A 23335-nucleotide genomic window follows, 5' to 3' on the forward strand; every position below is an offset into this window, starting at 1 on the left:
GGGATTTCAGTGAGCAGCCTGTTTGGAAAGCCTGACTCAGAATACATACGAGCAAGGGCACTTGACTTAAGGAGCCAGGTGGCCTCCTCAGCCTCCTGTGCATGAAGCAGCCTGACACAGACTATTAAGACCTGCTCCCTCCTGAGCGTGGAGAAGCCTGAGCCTCGGCTCCTCAGATGGAGGGTCACAGCCAGCCTGCCTTCCCTTCCCTTCAAGCAGCCATTCCAAACCCCCACCTTCTGATATGATGAGCGACATCACAGGCATAGCCCACTCTAGGGGCAGACCCAAGGTGTAAGCAACCCTGGCCTCTAACCACAGCTTCTGCTTTACTCTCCCACTTAAAAAGAGGATTGAGAATTGAGAATCATATTATTACTAGGATAATCTAGAATTATTACTTTAAGAAAATATCTTACAAATTTCAGAAAATATCTGAAGATAACTTATAGTTGTTTACATATCTGAAGATACCTTATAGTTGTTTGGACATAAAATATCCAAAAACACTGTTTTGAACAAGCTACTATGTCACGTCTAGGACATACATGCCCTTCTTTAAAATAAATATGGCCTGCCTATCTCACCAGATTTGTGGTAAGAATTAAATGATTTAACTATGCACATAAAATCATATCTGGAATATTCTAATTCCATGTGCAGCCAGCCCTAGGGAGGGAAAATCATACATTCATTAGAAATGAGCACAGGCTCTTCCCTAGTTTAGCAATCTATGCTATGGAAAAGCAGACTGCTGAAATTCCTTTATATTCTAACTAAAGGAGAAAATAATAGAAAGAATTCAGAGCAACTTGTCTAAAACCAGGAGGTCACTCATACATACAACCTCCGTGGTAGAGTACAGAACAAATCCCTGTGATTCAGAAAAGCTCCCTCATTTCATTACAAACCCAGAGCAGAGAGTTCCATTAAAATAACTGCATGTGGGCTTCCCCGGTGGCGCAGTGGTTGAGAGTCCGCCTGCCGATGCAGGGGACACAGGTTCGTGCCCCAGTCCGGGAGGATCCCACATGCCGCAGAGCGGCTGGGCCCGTGAGCCATGGCTGCTGAGCCTGCACGTCTGGAGCCTGTGCTCTGCAACGGGAGAGGCCACAACAGTGAGAGGCCCGCGTACCACAAAAAAGTAAAATTAAATTATAAAATAACTGCATGCGTTACTTGAATATTTCATTGTAAAAGTCATATAGTTATGCCTACCAAGCTCTTTATTTTGATCTACTGAGTTTGGCCTAAATCCCAAATGAGACTACAGTGGAAAAAAGAATGTATATTCTTGTCCTTATTATGCTCCTTAGCACAAAATATTTTTACATTTATAATGTTTTTAGAGAAAATAGCTAGAAATTTTAGCTGCCAGTTTACAGGCTCAAGATGGCTGGCAAAGGAGCATCTTTTAAAGCAGTAACTTTGTCCTAGGTTCTCTTTCCTGGTATAACAACGGCACTCCTGACCCGTGAACAGGAGAACACACATATCTGTAGCGACTCAGCTTTGGCTCTGAGGGCTGCCTATGGTCTTGACAAAGAAGCTAATTTTTCTTGGTGCTAAACTAACTGGTCCAGATGGACATAATTAAGGCCATAATTTGACAGGGGGAACTAATGGGCCTGAGTCATTTTACATTTCCCACATGCAAAAACTAGAGCAAAAAAAGTATTGTATTCTAAATCATACTTAACTTATAGAGTGAAGGTGCTTATAAACTATAATCAGAAGGTCTCCTGGGTGGTTAAAAACTGAATTATCTCATCACCAATTGCAAAGGTTTTATGTGGAACTCGAGAAAATACTGCAACTTGCTTTGACGTGGTATGTTTTCAGTAAGAGATTGTTGTGCGCTTTCTATGTTTCATGTACTATGCTAAGTTCTTTATGTATCATCTAATTTATTCCTCACTTAACCCCCAAAGATTGGGTATTACTATTACTCCCATTATATGGATGAGAAAACTGAGGCTTGGAAATATAAATTTTTTGCCCAAGTTCATACAGCTGGTAAATGACACAAGCGGGGAAAAGATAAAGTCTGGCTCCAAACCTCTTTCAATACACTCATGGCTTCCAGTCCAGTGGAGTTTTGTGAAATATCTGTGGTTATTCCAGAAGTTTCAGTCACTCTTACTTTGAACATATTGGAGGTAAGGTTACTTGAAGTTAGAGAAAAGTATTGAATTATAGGCTGTTTATCCAAATACTATTTTTTGTCATCTCAAGCATATGGATGACTCAGATGAACTACTGCTGTGGCATCTACAGAGAGTGTCTCTCAGTTCCCCTCCCACAAACTTGCTGCTTAGCTGCAGCACATGCAGTGGGCTGCCAGACTCCACCTGCAGCATCTTGGGGTCCTGCTGAGTGCTGGAGCTAGTGGCGATGGTAAGGCACAACATTTCTGCCCAACACAAGATTCCTCTATGGGAAATCTTTGATCTAGAAGCTCCCTAGCTGGCTGATGGAGGCTGTCTCAGAACTTTAATGAAGTCTGAAGCTCTTTCTACCCCTCTCCCTCCTTCCTGCTCACCTTTCCCAGGTGTCAGACCTGCATCACAGACTCTCTCTGCCTACTCCTGATCCCCTTCCATTTTTCTTCCAGCAGACGTTACCCTCAATACATCTCTTGTACTTCTACCTCAGTCTTGGGGTCTGTTTCCCAGAGGACCCGACCCACCAACCATGAAAAGTATTTTCGTATGGGGGCCCGACCAAACCTGCTATTAAAAAAGAAAGAGTAATCCACCAACAAATGTCTGCTCACACTGTCACACATAAAGTTTGCCATGGATTCCACGGGGAGACTAAGCGGATGCAAACGAGATGTGTGCCCCTGTGACACAGACTATGCTTCCCAAATCCCCGTCATTCCCGTTAATGGGAATACACTCAGCAAATATGTTAAGGAGTCTGAGAGGATTACCTTATGGTGATGTGACCACTTTTATTAAACTAAATACTGATCTATTATTATTGCAGAAGAAGAAAACATATTTTTGGCACTTTGGTGGCTTCCGTGGGAGATTATTTAAATGTAGGAGTATCTATAAAGAAAGAGGAAAAGGCTAGGCTACTTAAAAAGCAGACATGGAGGATTTCTATTCCCAGGTCTCCAAAACGCCTCCTTTATTTTTCATCTTTCCAGTATCCATCTGGGAAAATTAGACTGCAATCTCCCTTAAGAAGAAGGAGACAAAAATTATAGGTGAACACCAATGCACACAAATTAGCCTCTTCTGGTAACTTGTTATTCTACTGTTTGCCCAATTGAATTAATCTGTGCAAGAAATGTATGCTGTTTATGACAAAAAGCATTAGTGTTCTTATAGGATTTTCCCCCTAGATTTAGTCATTCATTCAACAGATATTTACCAAGCATCATCTCAGAGCCAGTCAGCATGTCTGCAAGTGAGAATAAAAAGATAAACCATATAGCACAGGGAACTATATTCAATATCTTGTAACAAACTATAATGGAAATGAATCTGAAAAAGAGTATATATGTATACATACACACACACACACTCACACACACTTGTAACTGCATCACTTTGCTGTATACCTGAAACATTGTAAATCAACTACAGTTTTTTAAAAAGTCATGGAAATACAAAAAAAACTGAAAGATGAACCAGAAGCCATGGTCCACACGCTCACTGAACTTACAGCCTAGCCCAGCGCTCTTCAAACTTTAATGTGCAGACAAATTACTGGGATTTTGCATCTTCTGATCCAGCAAGTCTAGGATGTGGTCTAAGATTCTGCATTTCTTACAGGTCCTCAGGACGGCAGTGATATGAGTGCAGAGACCATGCTTTAAGTAGCGAGGGACCGGCTTACTAGCTCTCAGCTGCGGGGCTGTGACACACTCCTGTATGTGAATGCCTTTCAGGGGTATCATCAAATGTGAATCAATGAATATTGTCAATACAATAGAAAACATATACTCTCACCAGGATACCTACTGGGTGGAATTTTGAGCTGAGATCAACAAAATGTAGGTGTATGATTTACTGAATAAAAAGTAGGAGGCAAGGTATGGAATGACATCAGGATGGTGCCAAAGAACACTGGCATTCCCAGGAGCAGGTGCGAACATGGCCTATGAACACGACGGCACAGCCAGGGCACTGGCCCCTGTTCTTCATCAACAACACAAAGCTCAATTTAAAGCATTTCAATTTTTCCCCCAAACCTGCTTTTTCTTAACCAGTAGTCACTTTCTAGCCCTCTCAAGTACACCACTAAAATTTCTCATCCAGGACACCATAAACACACAAAGCTTAGCCTTGTTCAAAATGTGTAATCTCACAAATAAAAAGAGCCCAAATGTATAATTAGAGGCCACATGTCATAAGCAACTCCTTGTACAAACTGTCAAATTATATCTTAAAATGGGGTTGTTGGAAGGTGGAAGGTAGAGGGAAAGAGGGGAGTTAATTTAATTCTAAGCTGTTTGAAGCCAGGAAAACAGGCCACATGGAGTTAAGCTGGGGAGAGGAGCTGGGTTTGCTCATTTTTCCTAGATTCAAAAGAGAAAATTAATCTGAGATATAGAAAGAGTAAAGTCACTTTGATCTCTACAACCCCAAACGTCCAGGTGCCAAATGTAGTGAAAGATAGCAGGCACCTTAAATTCATCTACAGCTCTGTACTTAGCCGGCTCATTTTTAATAGTAAGAGGAAACTCCCATTAATAATTAAAAGGAGCCATGCCAGAAAAAGTAACCCAAACAAGTCCAGAGTTAGCAGGAAAGGATGGTCAAGGTCAGCTGTGAAGTGGGGTGTGTAGGGTCACACTACACATTCATGATTTGTATGACATGCATTCTGACACGTGGTTGCCAATGCACAGAACGGCAAGGGGAATTTACAAAGACCCCATCCTGCAACCTCAGAAACGAAACGAGTCCAGCTGGGGAGCTCTAAATGCTGACAACATCACAAACATTCTGAAGACAAACATGGAAAAATGGGTTTTTTAAGAGTAAGTCAAATTCATATTACTGCTCACACACAGACATGCTACTTTGAAACATGACAATCATTTTGGATATTTTTGTAGGTTTCCTATTTTTCTATTTTGAAATTTCTTTTTTAGAAGCAACAGAAAAAGAGAAGTCAATGGAAAATGCTACTAGTCATGAGTGACAAAAGGAATTAGATACTGCTGTAGTTCCTTGCCAGAAAGGTTTTGTTATTGTTTGTTTGTTTTTTTCTGGATATACGTTATTTCACTTGAAAAAACTGGAAGTTTGACAAGTGAATCTAGAGCTGTTAGTGAGGAGGCCCTCACTGCCACAAAACAGAACAGAAAGCCCCTTTACAAAGATCGGAGAGGACAAATTTAAATGCCTATTACAAATAGCTAAACTAAAGTCTGGCCTTAACATCAAAGCAGAATATTTCAATCACTTAAACAAAAACTTAGCATATGAGTCAAAGACACTCATGTGACTGGAAGTAGGCACTGTCCAGTATTGCTGTGTTCGTTTCCTATGGCCTCTTAGCTTCCCTTGGGCATTATGACAATACTCTCCAGGGTGATGTGCAGGAGCCCTGAGCACAACTGTGTTAATTGCATGCATGGAAAACAATTTCAATGACTAAAGGAAAACCACACCATGGTATGTCCAAAATGCTGTCTGAAGCACATATTATATGAGGTTTTAGTCTATTATATTTTGTGTCTATCTTACCTTAAAGCCATGATGGATGCTTATTTAATTTTCTGCTTAATTGATTCATTCCAAACCTGAACCATGATAGGGCAGGGCAAAAAACCCAAAAACAGATGCTCTCTGCTCTACCAGCAGAACCCTTAGGTTAATAACTACTGTCTAATTTATGTTTAGCTAAGGGGTGGATCATGGAATCCACATACAGCTTTCCCAGGTGAGAACATTATTTTGAGAATGTTATTTTGAGAGGTCCATGTTTTGGGGACTGATTTTCCTCTTATTTCTATTATTCCTGCTTAGGATACAACAGTGAAGTAGCTGATTGGGCAGGTGTTATTCTGCATCCACTTCAATTTTTCAATTGGTATATAATCTTTCAAATTTCAACCAGAGGTACCTACCCAGCTTATCATGCAAAAGAAGCACTCTGAATTATTAAATATGCCTCAGGGTGGGGAATCAGCACATCTTCATTCGATATTAGCTTCATTCTAATTATCCTCTAGAGCTCAGAAAATTAGGGAGTGACTGCAAGGGTCTATTCCTGGGAGTAAATGTGAGAGTCAGTAGGAAACACAAATGTAACTCAGTGAAATACATGACAAATATGAAACAAACCACCATCAATTTATATTCATTAATCAAGTCTCTAAGATGGTTAGAGCTCTGGAAGTGATGGGACATCTGGAAACATGGACATGGCCTCCAGCACGTGGTCGTCTTTTTCGAGGGCTGACAAGCCAAGCAGACCCAGCAGCATCTCTGTCTTGGGTGGGTTTGGAGTCTGGGCTGTTATGTTTTGTTCTGTTATCTCAGGCTACTTTTGTGGGTCCTAGGTCCTCTTAGACCTATTGGTATGGGTCCCCAACCACACCAACATGAGCCCTCCTACCAAAAAGACTGAGAGAGTAGCCAAGGGATTCCAGCCCCTCATCTCCTCACTTCCTGAGAGAAGCCCCCAAACTCTATTAACACTCCTTGTGGAAGACAATGTGGCTCGGTTGACATTAGAAGAAAACCCATGATCATTTTCTGGACTAAGGACTCTGTGTCCCAGATAACATCTAGAGATCCTCCTGATTGCCTTCTAGCTCCACAACTTCAGGCCAGTCTCTCTCAGCCATTCATTAGCTAAAATGTAGGCTAATAGGCATTACTCATGCTTCCTTTTTCCTTTTCTTTTTCTGGATATTTTATCAATATATTTTTTTAATTCATCAACCTTACTGAGGTATAATTTATGGAAAATAAATTGTACTCATTTAAAGTATAGAGTTCAATAAGTTTTGACAAATACATACATCTGGGTAACCAGCACCACAAGAGGCTCCTTGTGCACTTTTGGAGTCGATTTCCAACACCACGATCCCCAGGCAACCATTGGCCTCATTTCTATCACTAGAGATAAGTGCTGCTAGTTCTAGAACTTCATAGAAATACATAGATAAACACATATCCACATATATAAAAATATTCCCATGCATCCTCTCTTGTACAATATTTATATGTAAACATATTCCATAGGAATTCTTTTGTTTGTGGCTTCTGTCTCTCAGCACAGTGTTTTGATATTTACCCACACTTGTGTGTATTGATAGTTTGCTTCTTTTCATTGCTCAGTATTACACTGTATGGATAAACTACAAGTTTGTTTATCCGCTCACCTGCTGATTGACACAACTTGTTTATACTTTTTGGTACTATAAATACAACTGCTAAGAACATTTGTGTTCAGATCTTCTTGTTTCATGTTTTCATTTCTCTTGGTGACTATCTAGAAGTGGAATTGCAGTAAGTAAACATTTTCTTTTTTTAAATTAAAACAATAAAAATATATCATTGTCTGACAGAGTTCAAATCAGCTTAACATTTAAAGGGAAGAGATGGCACCATAAGTCATAGGCCAGCCTACAACTAAAAAAGGGCATGTGGGCTTCCTACGAGCAAGCAAATTACGACCCCCTTGAGGTCTAAGCTTTCTCTGAGCACAGTGAGGGGCTCAGGACTTGCTCAAGGAGTGGCTTAAAAGGAAATTAAGTGACAGCTGGCCAGGATCTGGGTGGGCAGCCAAGACCGACACCAGTGCAGCCTCTGCATTATGAGAGCCATGCTCTGGGTGGGTCTGGGGCCTCTGAGTCCCAGGCTATTCTTCCAGCTTTGCAAGAAATGCTATTCTGAAACTCAGCTGTGAGCTGCTAAAAGTAAGGCTAGAGTGTAATGAAGCTCCTAGCAAAAATTAATGTGCAAGTAATCATCAACATTACATATAAGGAGTTAAATAGGAATAATTTCTTCAACATTCCAGTCATGCTTTCTCATTTGATTATAATGGTTATCCATGACTTCAGCTAGATTAAATCAGCTGTTGTCAACTAAATGCATATCAGATGTAAATAATGCCTCACCCTGTCTTGTTTCTCTGCAACTAACTCCTCAATCCCAGAGGGAATTTCCCAATTCAGCATCTAAAACTGATTAAACATTTGCTGCAGGAGCTTAAAAAAAATGATTGTGTAATTTTATTTTACATATACAAGCTAGATAAAAAATAAATTACAACCTCCTCTGGATGCTGAAAGTTTGGAGTCAAATCTTATATAAGGCAAAGAAAATGGGGGTAATAATTAACCACTTCAGAGTTCATCAACAAATTAAAGTTTCCTGTCTCAAAGTTTCATGATTAAGCTATGAGGTCACTAACCATCTTGCAATTACCCACCATCTAACCAATCATCAACCCAAAGGCTACATTTCATAGTTCTTCATAGTCTCCCTTTTCAATTTAATATTTAAGAAAGAATAGAAATTAGAAAATATGAATTTACAGAGAGGAAAAAATAAGGGAGATGTTTAAAGTATTTTACAAGGCATTTGGCCCACCTAAAACTACTATGTGTTTTTGGCTCTCACAGCTTATAATGGGCGTCTAAGTAGTTTCCTTATGGTGTGAACAAGGTGGGCAAAGGAGTGGATTGGCCCACTTCCAGTTTGGCTGGTAACTCAACACATGGTCTGTCATACCAAAACCTCCTGACAGAAGACAAAGGGCAAGGTAAGGAGGATGCCAGCCTGAGAATCCCGGCAGCTCTGTAGTCAGAGATAGCTTAGGAGTAACTTGCACTAGAAAACAGGAACTTTGGAGTCCTTGAGCAAATTACCTACTGTCTTTGGCTTCTCGTCTGTGAAATAAGTACCCTTTCCTATCTGAAATCTGGAGGCTGGGCCCAGGCCTTTTTTTTTTTTTTTTTTTTTGTGTGTGTGTGTGGTACGCGGGCCTCTCACTAAAAATATGGAATGCTTCACGAATTTGCGTGTCATCCTTGCGCAGGGGCCATGCTAATCTTCTCTGTATCGGCCCTACAGGACTTCAAGGTCTCACGTTCCCAGCCCTGCCCCTCAGAGTCATGAACTGCTTCCCTCTCTTTGGTTTTTACCATGTGCTGGGCATGGAGCTGAGAGCACATCACAGGCCTTAGCTAATTTGCTTTATTCTTGTTTCATGGTAAAGGAAACTGAGACCTAGACAGATTGTTGCCAGGGTCTTCCCTGATAGGGCCAGCTTTTTTACTCTAAAACTCATGTTTGATACCATTAGGCTTGACATATCTCCCCAGTTTGGCTGACAGCTCTGAGCACTTTTTTTCTGGTTCATGAGGGCCAGGGAAACAACTTACTTCAGAGCATTCACAGTCTTACACGTTAGTAGTGATGCTGTTTAACTCATGTAGAAGCGGAGGTCCCTCACCCAGTGCGAGTTTCCAGCTCATCTTCGCTATGACAAAGAAGACAAGAGAGGATGGACAAAGCCCTCGGCTTCTCTGCTTTTCACCACCACAGCCCAGCTCTGGCAAACTGTTGGAAGGTGGCCACATACACCCAAGGCTTCTCCCAGAGGCTGGCCAGGCTCACTGGAGGGTCAGCCTCACCGATGCACATGTCATCCAAGAGCAGCCTTCTGCAGGCTAATGCAAACTTATACCGTGATCTCCAAGGTCAGCTATGGTGTCCTCTACACTTGACCCAAGTGTGCCAAGGTCCAGGGAAGGAATGGGCTGAGACTCAGGCAGGTTCTCTGAAGCTGAGTCATCAAATTCCTTGCAGAAGGTAATGAACAATTCATGAGAAGCTGATCAGAGGAAACAGCATTACCACAAATGAAACCATATTCTTGTTTAGAAGATGACTTAGAAACAAAAGCCCACCTAATCCTTTCCCTTAAACATGATAACATTTTCAAATCTCAAGAAGGCAGCTTGGAATGAGAGGAACAGCTCTGAATTAACTCGGCAGGTGACCTTAGGCAAATCATATAACCTCCCTTGGCCTGAGTGTCAGAGTCATGGTGAGGGTGAGGCAGGCAGGATGTCCAGCCCTACTCAGCTTCCTCATCTCAAGACTAGAGGTGCTGGCTTCAATAACGTCTTTTAAAGCTCTCCTCCAGCTTTAAAAGCTCTGTGATTCTATGAATTTCAATTTCCTAAGAGAAAGAGATCTAAGAGGTGACATGAAAAAGTTTCCACTTCAAAAAAATAAAAGTTAAACTTCTCAAATGTTTCAATAGGCATGTCAACTAATCACTCTGTGTGTGTGTGTGTGTGCGTGCGTGTGCGTGTGCGTGTGTGTGTGTGTGTGTGTGTGTACTTGCCACCCAGAGCTAATGCTGAATTGACCTGTTTTCCTGGGTAAATGGCTTTCATGGAGAACTATTCCAAGAGCATCTTCATATCAAAAGGAGAAAGTTCAAACTAATCTTAAATGAATAAGTAAAACATAGCTGTGCTACACCGTGATGTGGCATCTGTGGAAATACAGTCATAAAATATTTTTAAGAAGTCCATTTTTTGTACTGTATAATAATCGTTGCAGGAGGTGAACCTGGCTCCACATTTCAAAGGGTCACTGATAGTGCAAAAAGCAGAGACTGCACGAAATGTGCCTCTGTGTGCACTTCAGAAATTATTTGACAACAAGTATTTAGACTCTCAGTTGACTTTGATTTTCTGAGGTTCTCTTTGAAGAGAACAGAATTGTTATAATTGCTTCTCTTAGAAGGAGCAAGACTTGATCTGCTCTTTGATCCCCAGGACTGTTTCACATTTGGAGGCCTGATCTGCCACACAATTTTCACAGAAACCATCATACCTGCATACACCCCAGGATAAAAGAAAGACTGGGCTTAGTGTGTGCATCGTGGTATCTAGTTGTTTTAAGCTACCATCCTTTAAAGAAATGGTGCCAACATGATTCCACAGTCAACTACGCTTCAAGATTTCAAAGCCCAAATTCAGTGGAGCAGAAAATGCCTTCCAGTGTAAAAGGCCCCATCAGTCAGGTTCTGAAAAACAAAGCAAGCCACTCTCCTAAACGCCTCAAAGAATTGTTAAAACATTTAAGAGGTGACACAGCCAGCCTGTCTCTCCCCTAACTGTGTTTCTATCTCCTACAACTGCTTTTGAAATATAATGAGGTTTGCTTCAGCCAGCCAGACAGAAGGAAGAGGACTAAAGAACAGAGCCCCAGCGAGAGGAGGAAGAAATTCAACCACAAATGTGCATCTGGGCAGACGGGAATGTGTGCCTCTTCCTTCTTTCCTTCTTAATCATGTTTTTCTTTAGCCTCTTGCATCCAATTAATCCAGCTTATTTCTCACATTGTATTTCATCTTTTTCAGCTCACTGATGCCTTTCCATGAGATGTCTAGACCCTTCAGTTTATCTGCAAAGTATCAGCTCCCCCTCCTTGGTTCTCTGAATATATTACGCCTGCCTCACTCCTGTGCCTGTGAATGTGATCAGACTGGTCTCCTCTCTGCCTGGCCTCCTCTCTCCAACCTCCTCCAGGGGTAACAAGAAAGCCTTCCCTCAGGTTGCCCCTCCTTTTCTTCAATTTCCATTAAATGCTCTTTTTTCCTAAAGAGATTATAGGAAGGTCCACTCATCATGGCTTTTCCAGATCCTCCTTCATCTGAAGCTGCTTTCAAGAACCCCAATTTCTGTCCATTACTAATCAGTGTGCGGTCCTGGCCCAGCAGCATAGGAATCACCAGGGACTTTGTTAGAAATGCAGCATCCCAGGACCCACCTCAGACCAGCCAAATCAGAATCTACTTTTCAACAAGACCAAGAGGTGATTCAGGTACATTTTAAAGTTTGAGAAGCATTGCTAGAAAACGTAAGAATTTGGAGAAGGGCTAGTAGGCTGAGGTCAAAGACGGTTCTCCTGAAGAGGCGGTGACATTTGAAAGAGAGAAAGTGGGATGCTACTGACAGGTCAGAGGGAAATGGCTGATGTAACTGCACAAAGGAGGGCGAGAGACCTGTGGTGTTGAACAACGCTGCGCACTGGGCAGAATCAGCCCAGGGAGGGTCTTCTCTTCAAGAGCCAGGGGCTGCCTGGAGCACTTCCTGCCTACATCAATATGCAACTTAGGAAACTTGCTTCTGGAAAGCTCAGAACCAAAGATGTTGGTGATACTGAATCTTACATGACCAAAGAATGAACCACCATCTCTGGTCAAGACAGCGGCAGGCACCTCCCTCCTGCCTTTGCTCCTTGCTGATGGACGGGGGTGGAATTGGGAGAAACTAGGCAGACACTGTGGAGGTTATGAGTTCGGACTTCATAAAATCTCTGTGAAATCCTCACTTTCCTCATTTGAACTGGGCCAAGATCTGGACTCCCTTGTTCTGTAGGATAATATAGAGCTAATAAAACCTTAAGTGACTTTAGGATCCCCCAAGGGCCCTAATTTATAGAAGGGACAAGACCTCATACAGTGTTGTTGCTTCACACTAATAGTAATCATATTGGAAATGAAAAAGAACACAGAAATGATTACTTTTAAGGCCAATGAAGAAAAGCAAAGAAGTTAAGTAAGTTATCAGACATTAAAATGTAAGATCATACTTGAAACTACATTTTTATTTGCCATATGCTAACTTTAAGAATAAAGTTATTTAGGCTTTATAAAACAAAATATTATCACGTCTGTACTTCTCAATTTCCAATCTCTGGGGGTAAAATCCCTTAGAAGCAGGGGAACCTGAGCATTCCAGAAAAATGTCCTGGTTTTTATCAGCTGATTAAACAAGTATTTTACATATATTAACAAATGCAGAATTCTTATCATCATGCCAGACTCTTGTTGGGGATGTGAGGGAATCTGCAGTCTCAATCCTGAGGGGAAGATGACCTACCTCCACAAGTCACCACTTCAGGGCCTCGAAAGTATCTGGAGAGCTGAAGGAGGGTGCTCAGTGTTTGCAGGGGGCTTGGTGGTGTCAAGACCCTTCCCCGAGTAGGGGTCTGACACTGCTGCCCCTCAGCTGGCAACTTCTCCACCCTAAGGTTCTGTGAGCAGGAACCATCCCACCCCTACACCTCTGAGGCCAGCCTCCCTGGGAGTAAGAGATGGTGGAGAACAGGGGTTGGGATGGAGCAGCGTCAGCACCCACATACTGTCTGCTAAAGGGCCTGATGGACAGAGACTCCTAAGGTCAATGTAGGCTGGGTCCCCATCTGCTCCAACTTTGGGTTTTCAGAACTCTAAAGCACTCCCAACCACTAAGTAATTGAGAAAAGTGGATCACCAATCAGAGGGAGGCAGAAAACAACATTCCCATGCTCTGCCTTGTCTGCGAGTGAGCTCTGCCCAGGGCTCCGGCACACCCCAGGGTGCAGAGCCCCGTGATTACTGAGCTACAGTAGAATGAGCATCCCCAGACCTCAGGGATCATCCCCACAGCCTCAGGGGCTTGGTTCTTCCTGCTAAAGGAAAGAATCTCCCTCAGATACAGGGATGACCAATGAACAAACAACCAGAATTTGAGACAATAAAGTTTTCCATAAAAAGGACTCCTTCCCAAATTGTTTTTACCAAAGAGCTAGGAGGTTGGTGTTGATGTCTATTATCCAAATACAACCCTGAAGAAAGACTACCTTAAGTATCAAAGTCCACACCAAGGTCAATGAAGATATTTTTAACCATTAGGGGATGGTATTCAGAGGCTTGGGATGCAGAGGACATGAATTTGGGGTGCATTTCATGTGAGTCTGCAACGCTATTATTGGATATGTATGATAATTCTCCAAAGTTTGAAAGGGGTTATTAACACAACGCACGATGATATGGACGGGAGACAGAAAATAAAGAGGGAAAGAACGGAAAATAAGACAGAAAAAGAACAGTGGACGAAAGAAGTAAAGCAACAATAGCACGGCTGAAATTCAAAATTAGATAGACACACATTTGTTCTGCAAAGTCATACTTTTAACTCTTCAGTTGTTCATTCAATGCAGATTAAGTCATCCTTACACAGCAGGCACTTGGTACAGCTGCTTTGAATTTGTGCCATCACTAATTGTTGGCCTACGTTCTAAAACAAATCCCAGTCCAGCCTGGAATTGGGCAGAGTTGGTCTGGATGCTTTTTTTCCCTACCTTGTCCCTTTTACTACCCAACTGGCCCCATGAATCTGAAGAATCTGAGGCAAGAAAAGGTCTTTTGTAAAATTTAAAACAGAAGCGCACTCACGTGGAGCACGTCCACAGTCAGCTGCTGCAAGTTCCGAGATCTCAGTTCTTGCATTTGTTTGTTGTTTTCTTCATATTTTTCTTCCAAAAGCTTTCTGCATAAAGTGAACATAGAAAAAGAGCTGCAATTTGCTAAAACCACATCTACGTTACACAAGTGTGATCCCTGTTTCAAAAGGCAGACTGGGGTGTAGGGCAGCCAGGCCTGTGGTCTCTCCCTCATCACGCGAGTGCGGTGCAGCCCCACTCGATTTTCCTTTAAAGCACGCAGGATGCTGGCTCTTTGTTCACCCTCAAGAACCCAGAACTCAGGGGAAGAGGGTGGTGCCATTCCTGTGTGCTCTCGGCCTGTGCTGACAAAGGACAGGAGTGTGTCTCTGATGCTCAGGAGAGAGCCCAACACATATGAATAACTGGGTAACAAACCCATAGATGTGGAAAACAGACCTGCATTTCAAAGAATTTATGGAAAAGAATATGAGAGCCACTGTGAAGGGGAATTTTTCTCAGACATTTTCTGTTTCCTCTACAATAGAAGAGTTGAATTTAATAGACCTGCTATTAAACTGGAGGAAAGATTTGCATTCTTGTGATTACTTGTATGCTAATTTATACTTAGATTTCTTGAAAAATCACTGAATATCCCTGTAGTCAAATTTTCTTGTCTATAACGTGGGTACATTATAACCCTCATGACAATGGAGTCATTTTCTACCTAAAACACATGACCTTTCTCAAATCCTAGAAACAATAATCAAAACCACTCCAATGCAATTCATTCATAAAATCAAGAACAAACTTATTTAAAAATCATTCCCTTTAATAACAAAAATATTAAATGCCATGAGGTAGATCTATGACTTTTTTCATATTAAAAATAGTTTTAATTTGAAAAATAAATTGTAATGTGCAAGTTGTTAAATTGCCTTTTTAGTCTGTTCCTGTCAGAGATTTAATTTTCCTTTCACCCTTAACCAATGACATGAACCATGGTACCCTGGAAATATCGCCTGAGGTGTTAGAAATATTCCTGAGGTGTTAGAAATAGACCTGGGACTGTGAGTTGATGCAACAGTCCAAAAAACTTTCTTGACTATATTTCTTCAGCAAAATCCACACTTAGTGGTGTACTGGTTTGCACATATCTTCCAACTGAACACTGAATGATATCACATTGGACAGATTTGAGTTTCAGGTCTTTTTTTGTCCCTCTAATTCTTTGTTGGGGCTTCTAAGCCACCAAAAAATTGGCAGAGAAAGAAAGAAGAAGAAAAATTAGGCAATTGGGTCACATACCAGCTGAAAAATCAGTCTTTGAGAAATTGGGAGTTTTGGGCTCTTTGGAACCCCCTTTTCATGTGTAAACTCTAAACACTTGTGATCTCTCACACCAGCAGCATGCCCAGAGCAGACTGTGAAGGGCTTTACCTGACAAAACAGAGTTTTTTCCAGGCTCCTTCCTAAAGCCAGCAATTTCCTGCAGGTACACAGCAGCCAGGGCTCTGGGCAGAGGGGTTTAGCAAACACCTGGGGAGTGTGGACAGAATAGTGAGGCCACCTTATCACCCCCTCACGGTGCTGTGTACAGAAGGTGTCAACAACAAAGAGGCTTCGCCTGGAGGCTGACCTTATATTTTCATTCCTAATAACCTCCCTGATATTCAATCCTTCTTTTCACACAAGACTGAAAGCCTGCTATTAATAGTGCCTGGCATCCAATAACCATCTATGGCTCAATAACCATCTTTTGAGGGAATGAGTGAATGAATAAATGAATAAACTGATAAATATGTGCGTTTTCTTGTTGTGGTTTTTGCTTTTCTTCAGCAAGTTCCTCTAGAGCCCTGGGAAGCAGCCCAGGGCCCAGGGCACTAAGGGAAGGTCACTTACTTTAGTTTTCTGGCCTCCTCATCAGCTGCCTGGACCTTCCTCAGCCGCATCCTCTCTCGGTGTCATTTTCTGTACCTCAGACAGCGTCCGCAGGGTCTGCAGGTGGATTTTTTCTGCCTATAGATAATAAAGATTCCCATGTGCAACCCATCCCAAACATGCTCAGAAAAATTAAACAAGTATTTTACAGAAGTATCATTACACTACTGAGAAGTGAAAAGCATCTCAAGACATGTCAAGTGAAAACTAATAAACTCTGGGTAGGTAATTAGCCAAGAAGGACTGTGGTTAATTGGCAATATTTTTTAAACTAGATTTTTGTTTAAAAACAAATTATGTACTTTGCAAATTTCTGCTCATTTCATTGCCTATGACTGCTTTTCATAGTGCAAGACAAATTAGGATCTTGGCCATTAAGGAGTAAATAGACTGGCAGACTAATTCAACCATGTGGATAAGACACAATTTTGGAATTAGGCAGGGTTTGAATCCCATCTCTACCACTCATTTGCTCTGTAGCCTTGGGCAAGTTACTGAATTTCTCTGAACCCCAGTTTTCTCATCCATAAAGAATGGGCTATCCTGAGTATTATATGAGATAATGTATGTACAGTGCCTGACATATAAAAGTATCCCAAAATGGTAGTATTATAATAGCTAAAAGTTATTGAATATGCCTTATCTTCTAGGCTTCATACAATAGGTATTTTTATGGCAGCATGACATAGTGATTAATTGCACAGTTAAGAACATTCTCTAGGTTCAAATCCTAGCTCCCAGGCTACATGCTGTATGCCTTTGGGCAAGTTACTTGACCTCTCTATGATTGTTTAAATAATAATAATAATAGTACCTACTTTGTAGGATTGTTGTGAGTTTAAATGAGTTAATTCATGCAAAGAGCTTATAACAGAGCAAAGCATATGGTCATTACCCCTGAAAATGTTAGCCAATATTATTCAAGAGCCTCTTTCTTCAGTTAAAGAAATGTGCTTACATTAACCATGTATTGAAAGGTCTGCAACCACATTCTCAATGGCATTTGCTTCTGTGCCTGGCTTGGTTAGGGCCCAATAGCGGAATGCCTTTTGCACTCAACTCCCTCCTTAAGAAACACTATGAGGCGGGGACAGGGAGGGAGGATAAAAATCCCCAAGCACAAGTAAAACAATTTTGTGATAAAAATCAACTTGTATGTAATCCACTGATAAATATTATAAACATGTATGTGGTAGATATGGGTGTATGTTTACACTTGTGTGAATACCTAAAGGAATAGACTTAACTAGTCACCAAAATGGGGATCATCTCAGTGTGGCGAGATTTCAGTTGCTTTTTAACTGTTTCTTTCATCTTTGGTATTGTCTGAATATTTTACATTAAAAATAGTATTGTTTCTTTAAGCAGAAATAAAGCTATTTTCATCTTTATATTTAGTGTACATAGGAGGGGACAATATGAAAAGTCTGGGGTATATTCATATACTTAGATTGAATAATTGTCAAAATACATATATTTATTAAATAAAAAACATTCAAGTTTTAAAATGTGTAAGATGACCCCACTTACATTAAAATATATGTACACAGGAAAGAAAAAAAAAAGAAACACTATGAGGGCTTCCCTGGTGGCGCAGTGGTTGAGAGTCCTCCTGCCGATGCAGGGGACACGGGTTCATGCCCCGGTCCTGGAAGATCCCACATGCCGCGGAGCGGCTGGGCCTGTGAGCCATGGCCACTGAGCCTGCGTATACGGAGCCTGTGCTCAGCAACGGGAGAGGCCACAACAGTGAGAGGCCCACATACCACAAAAAAAAAGAAAGAAAGAAAGAAACACTGTGAGGAAACTGTAATGACCTCTGTAGGCAGTTCTCATCCCTCTGGAATACAGTTCAGACCAGAGCCTCCAGGGGCCATGCAGTTTTCAGGAATACACATGCTTTATTTTGTAAAACCAGATAGAGCCCCTCAAAACAGTCATAGATCTTGAAAATAACAGTGACGATTTGAAATCAATATCTCATAATGTGAAAGATCACCCGAAGAACTGGATTCAAGCACACTATAATTGTAAGCACAGTCAGGCAAACTGTTTCAAAACTGCAGTGCAAAATGATAGCTAAAGTTAGTCCAGTATTTTAAAAATAAGATACCTACTACTCTCACATATCTTGTTAATAAAATAAAATGAGAAGTTCCAGGCATTCCTGAAAAAAATAGGTAGTAACCCAAGAAAACTAGGTTATAGGGGCATGCCTAAAGATGTATCTCCTGAGTTGCAGGGTATTTTAACTGGAGATCATGCATTAAACAAAGACTGAATACCTTTGATGGACCAGTTCCCTCAGTTTGAATGTGGGGATGGAAAACAAACACGGCACAGTTGAGAAACCACTGGACTGGGGGTTAGAGAAGCATATTTGTGTAATTTGGCCTTGAAGATCAAGCTGATGAGGGCTACCATTCTCACTTCACTGCCCTGCACAGCTCTGGGAGGGACTGTCATTCTCATTGGAACAAAATTAAATAACATTTCTTCAGCAAAATTATAGATTTGGTCTTATCAGTGGTGCCCCCTGGAGTTGTGCAGTACACAGCCTGCACAGCTGTACATGGCTGTTCTGACATAACCTAGTATTCTGGGCTCTTGTAAGTTATGGCATAGAAATTTTGAATAGGTAGGAGAGACAAATGAGATCAGGAAAAAATTATGGCTCCTTGTGAAACACATTCTCTAGTTCTTATGTATATCTCAAGAAAGTAAATTTTGGCTTATTTTCAATTGTCCCAGGACTCTACAGTGTCAGCTTTTCAATAGATACTCTGCCAGTTCCTGTTAAACAACCAACGTGTGAAAGCCATTTATGCTTAATCTGAATGTTCATTAGCATAAATATCACTAAATGTTTGAGAGATGAATTTCTCTATATACTTACAATGCAACTGCAGAGCTACCCTGCAGATCTGTAAGCTGTGCAGAGGTTTAAACTTTTATGATTTCAATTTACTACCACCTGGGGCGAAGGACTTTGGCACGTCAAGTTACTGAAGCTCCTTAATTTCTTGGCAAGACTTAAGTGAATTCTAGGATACTCCATGCTGTCAGCTTAGCACTAATATTTTTTAAGACAAATGCATTTAACATTTACACTCAGTGGGCTTTTTAAAAACAAAACAATTACTTACACAGCATTAATTATATAAGCTGCCTCCTTCTGACGATTCAAATTCTTGTCTTCCAGGGTCATTTCCAAATATTGGCACATCAGGTGCTGAAAAAAAGAACAGCCGTAACATACCTTAAAGTCTCTTCAGGGATGAAGAGGCATAAAATGACCAGTAGCCTTTTCTGATGTGTAGTACTACTGACCCGTGTCTGAGGCTTGAAATCAAACCCACTGGTAACCATTTTTCCTTCTGTAACAGGTCTAAAACATTACACAGCAGCTCCTGTGGGGTCAGGATCCTGTCCATCTTTCCAACTTCATATTGCTCTGCCTGCTCTCTTGCTCCCAGTCACCCAGCCACAGGCAGGCCTTCCCTCAGTTCCAAGAACACACAGTTCTCTCCCACCTCAGGGACTGTAGTGGACGATGTCTCTGCTCCCAGTGAAACCGAACAGGACCCTGTGAGGCTCCTGGGCACGAAAGCCTTTCTGTGTCCCCTATTTGTAGGGAATAGGCTTCAGCCTCCATGACTTTCCCTGAGTTCCAAAGGGCAGGTTCAAACAGTTGCTAATCAATGAAGGGAGGGAATGCAGAGAGAAGGGAGGAGCAGTTAAGAAACAATAGTGCAGCCTTGGGACAGGGTCCTGGTTCTGTCTCAAGGATACACATAACAATACCTTTGAGTTCTTCTGCAGAACAAAAACCCCCAACAAATGGAAAATGTTAACTACTTGATGAAGCATTCTTCATTCTAGAGAGAAAGTCAGATTTTGATAACCTGGAGAACCACAGAAGCTCATCAGGAGACCACCTGAGGCCAGATTAAAGGAGTGCAGGCCCTGCACACACCCTGATCCTTAACAGCAACCCTGCCCTTGAACCACTGCTATAAAACTCCTCACCAAATCCCCCTGAGTTGGAACACACAGCTTTGAGGGCATGGGTCTTCTGTGTCCCCCTTTACCTGACAAAGCAATAAGCTATTCTTTTCTACTTCACCCAAAACTTTGTCTCCAAGATTTGATTCTTCACTGGTGCACAGAGGCTGAGTTTCGGCATCACCAAGTCCAGGACTAGGGTGAGACAAGCAAGGCACTCACCTCAGGTACAAATTTAAGGGGCATAAAAAACTCAGTAACCAAGATAAATAATATTTTAATGCAGTACTATAAAAAAAACAACATTAATGACAAAAAGCCTTGGAGAATACAATAGCAAAAGTTTAAAAAGCGACAAGACCCGGTCCTGAACTTGCACCATTCTACCTCAGTTTCTAACCGAGCTTAACTTAGGTCTGCTCACCAGCAAAGCCAATTTAATGATACCAGGTTGTGGTGAAGGAAAGTACAGCATTTATTACAGGGCACCAAGCAAGGAGAATGGGTAGCTAATGTTCAAAAGACCAGAACTCCCTGATAGCTTTCAGGGAAGTGTCTTTAAAAGCAACATTTGGGGTGAGGGTTGCAGCTCATGGACTTTCTTCAGATTGGTTGGTGCTGAGGTAACAAGGTGGTGTTTTGGGAATCTTAATCATCAATCTCTGGTTCCAACCAGTCTGGGGTCTACATGCTGGTTGTCATCATATAGTCAACCACCTGGGTAGGGGTCCTAGTTTCTGCAGAACAACTCAAACATATGAATTAGATTATTATATATATCCCTTGGGGAGGAACTAGCATTCTGTTTTATCACTGAACTGTTGTTTAGGCTATCATTACTTTTCTTGCTTGACTGCTTTTCTTTTGTTTCTACATTCCCTCAATTCTCTAATTAGTAACTACCTGAGTCTGTTTCTTGGAACTCAGGAAAGTCTTAGGAGACTAAAGCCTTTTTCTACAAACAGTGGACACTGTTTCAAGAAACAGTGGACATGGAGGGACTTTTATACCTGAGACGGCCCTGCAGGGTCCTGCTTGGTTTTAGCTCCACTTTCGTCCTAGCCCCATTGGATCCTGTCCTTGAATGTTTGATATTTTGTTACTATGGACTTCTTTTTAGCATTACTTTTGATTTTTTTAAAAAAACACTACATTGCAACATTATTTATCTGGATTACTGAGGTTTTGGTGTCCTCTTTAATTTTGCACCAGGGAAAATGCCTCATTTGTTTCACCCTAGTCCCAGGGGATCTATTGGATGCCTTTTGACTTTTTTGTTTTTTTTTTGCTCACACACCCTTCATTGTGGTTTTGATCCGAACAACCAGCCTCTTTTCAGAAGTCTGCCCTCAGGCAAGTGGAGAGCTATGCTCAGGGAGAGCTGAAAGCACCAGGGAGCTCCCACCACTTCCTCCTCTTGTCTTGCTTATCCCACATCTTTAGTGCTTCCCCCTCCAGGGGACATCACCTAAGTCAGAGTTTTGTACGAGCCACTCCCTGTGATCACAACACTCTCCCTCAGGCTCTTTGTAGGGCACGCTGCTTCTCACCATCTCACTGATGTCACAATGTCACCTGCTCCTTCTCTGACCACCAAAGCCCTTCCCTTCCCTTATTTCACAGCATGCTATATTTCTTCCTAGTTCTTCTGATAGTTTACAACTATTTTATTTACTTGCTTACATTTTCTTGGTTACTGGGTCCTCTTACTAGCAGCCAAGCTTCAAAAAGACAGGAGCCATATCTGTTCCTATCATTTTGGCACCCCCCAGTGTCAGTACAGTGCCAGATCTCAACTAATGACTGCACATCAAGTCAGCATCCCTGTTTCCTGTGCCTGAGAACTGGACACTGATGAAAAGGTGTGCCCATTTGTGAAGGTGAATGACTGCTCTGTGGATCCACTTAAAACTATTCATAAAAATTAAAGGAAATCTGCCCAAGGGATTTGTATTGTAAAAGCCTACGAAGTCTAAAAACAAGGAAACAAACAAACAAAAAAACATCCTGAGAGGACACCATTTGCTTTTTGCTTACCATTAAAGGCAGATTCTCTGCATCGAAATTTTTAATCTACAGGAAAACAAATTAAACTCAGCTAATCAATAAAAAATATTAGTAGGATACAAAATAAGGAATGGAATAATAAAGGCCCAATGAAACCCCCAGATTTTGTATCATTAGTAGTACATTCTTGCACTAGCAGGAATACACGTACAAAGTGTAGAGGTAAGATTTGTAAGCCAAGAGCTCTAAGGGTGGATGCTGCAGTTAGGCAAAAAATCACAATCCAAACTTCTCACATCTGGGGCACCAGGGAGCTGGAGTTCACACACCTTCCTTGGCAGAGATTGCCTACTAATAATTTCCCCCAGCTTTTAAAAAAAACCTTGTTTCTCCTTTCTGACTGATTCTTACTGCATCTTATTCCCACAGCACATCTACAAGTCCTAGAAGGTATATAAATGCTAATATGTGCTTCCAGGTATCCCTTTCATTTTAAATACCTGTAGTTGTTCAGCAATGTAAGGAATTTTTAAAATTTCTATAGCAAATGGTCTCAATGAAGGACTCTTATTCAACATGCTATAATGTTTAAAAAGAAAATTATTGTTCAAATGAACTAAAATAAAAGTACAATTTAAAATTGCTTCTGCAGCAATACATTTCTTTCCGTACCTTTCCATGATGGCATTAAGCTGTCTTGGGTATCTCTCAGGGAGAGAAGGAGTGTTGCCTTCAACAATTTTTAAAACGATGGATAAGAAATTGGAGCCAGTGAATGCATGATTCATACAGCACAGCTCATACAAAATGCATGCCAGAGACCTGAAGACACAAAGAATTTGAATGAGGAATAAATGTCCTCTTTTAAATTTGATCATCATACAAAACCTCAGATGTGTTAGGACATTGGTTGTGAGGCACTAACATACACTTTGTTTTCTATTTAAATACATGTTTACTAAAAAAAAAAAAAAGGAAAAAGTGAAAAAAGAAAGCACAAAATGTAAGTTTGAATGAACACTTTTTGTCAGAGGAGAGCAAAAAATCCAACAGGAATATGCCTACACATAGTAGGGACTCAATAAATATTTGATGAAGGTAGTAAGAAATTTTTGAATCAACCTCTTTGAAGGAAAAGTAAAATGCAGGTAAATATTGTCTTCCTAAGG

At 41.2% G+C, this 23335-nt stretch overlaps 1 protein-coding gene and 1 non-coding gene across 2 annotated transcripts in view; both read right to left on the minus strand.

The window, feature by feature from the left end:
- The window catches only part of NEK11 (NIMA related kinase 11), a 143037-nt gene that overhangs the window by 25042 nt on the left and 94660 nt on the right, over window positions 1–23335 (minus strand). The window contains 8 exon segments of the mRNA XM_060010177.1: window positions 9673–9819; window positions 11511–11594; window positions 14223–14320; window positions 16116–16172; window positions 16174–16232; window positions 19303–19386; window positions 22667–22745; window positions 22839–22988. Coding sequence (XP_059866160.1) covers window positions 9673–9819; window positions 11511–11594; window positions 14223–14320; window positions 16116–16172; window positions 16174–16232; window positions 19303–19386; window positions 22667–22745; window positions 22839–22988 — 758 coding nt within the window.
- LOC132425207 (U6 spliceosomal RNA) lies at window positions 8977–9083 on the minus strand. The gene has a single exon (XR_009519397.1). It is a non-coding gene; the product is annotated as a U6 spliceosomal RNA (small nuclear RNA).

Source organism: Delphinus delphis, chromosome 4, assembly GCF_949987515.2.
Source record: "Delphinus delphis chromosome 4, mDelDel1.2, whole genome shotgun sequence".
Classification (NCBI taxonomy): domain Eukaryota; kingdom Metazoa; phylum Chordata; class Mammalia; order Artiodactyla; family Delphinidae; genus Delphinus; species Delphinus delphis.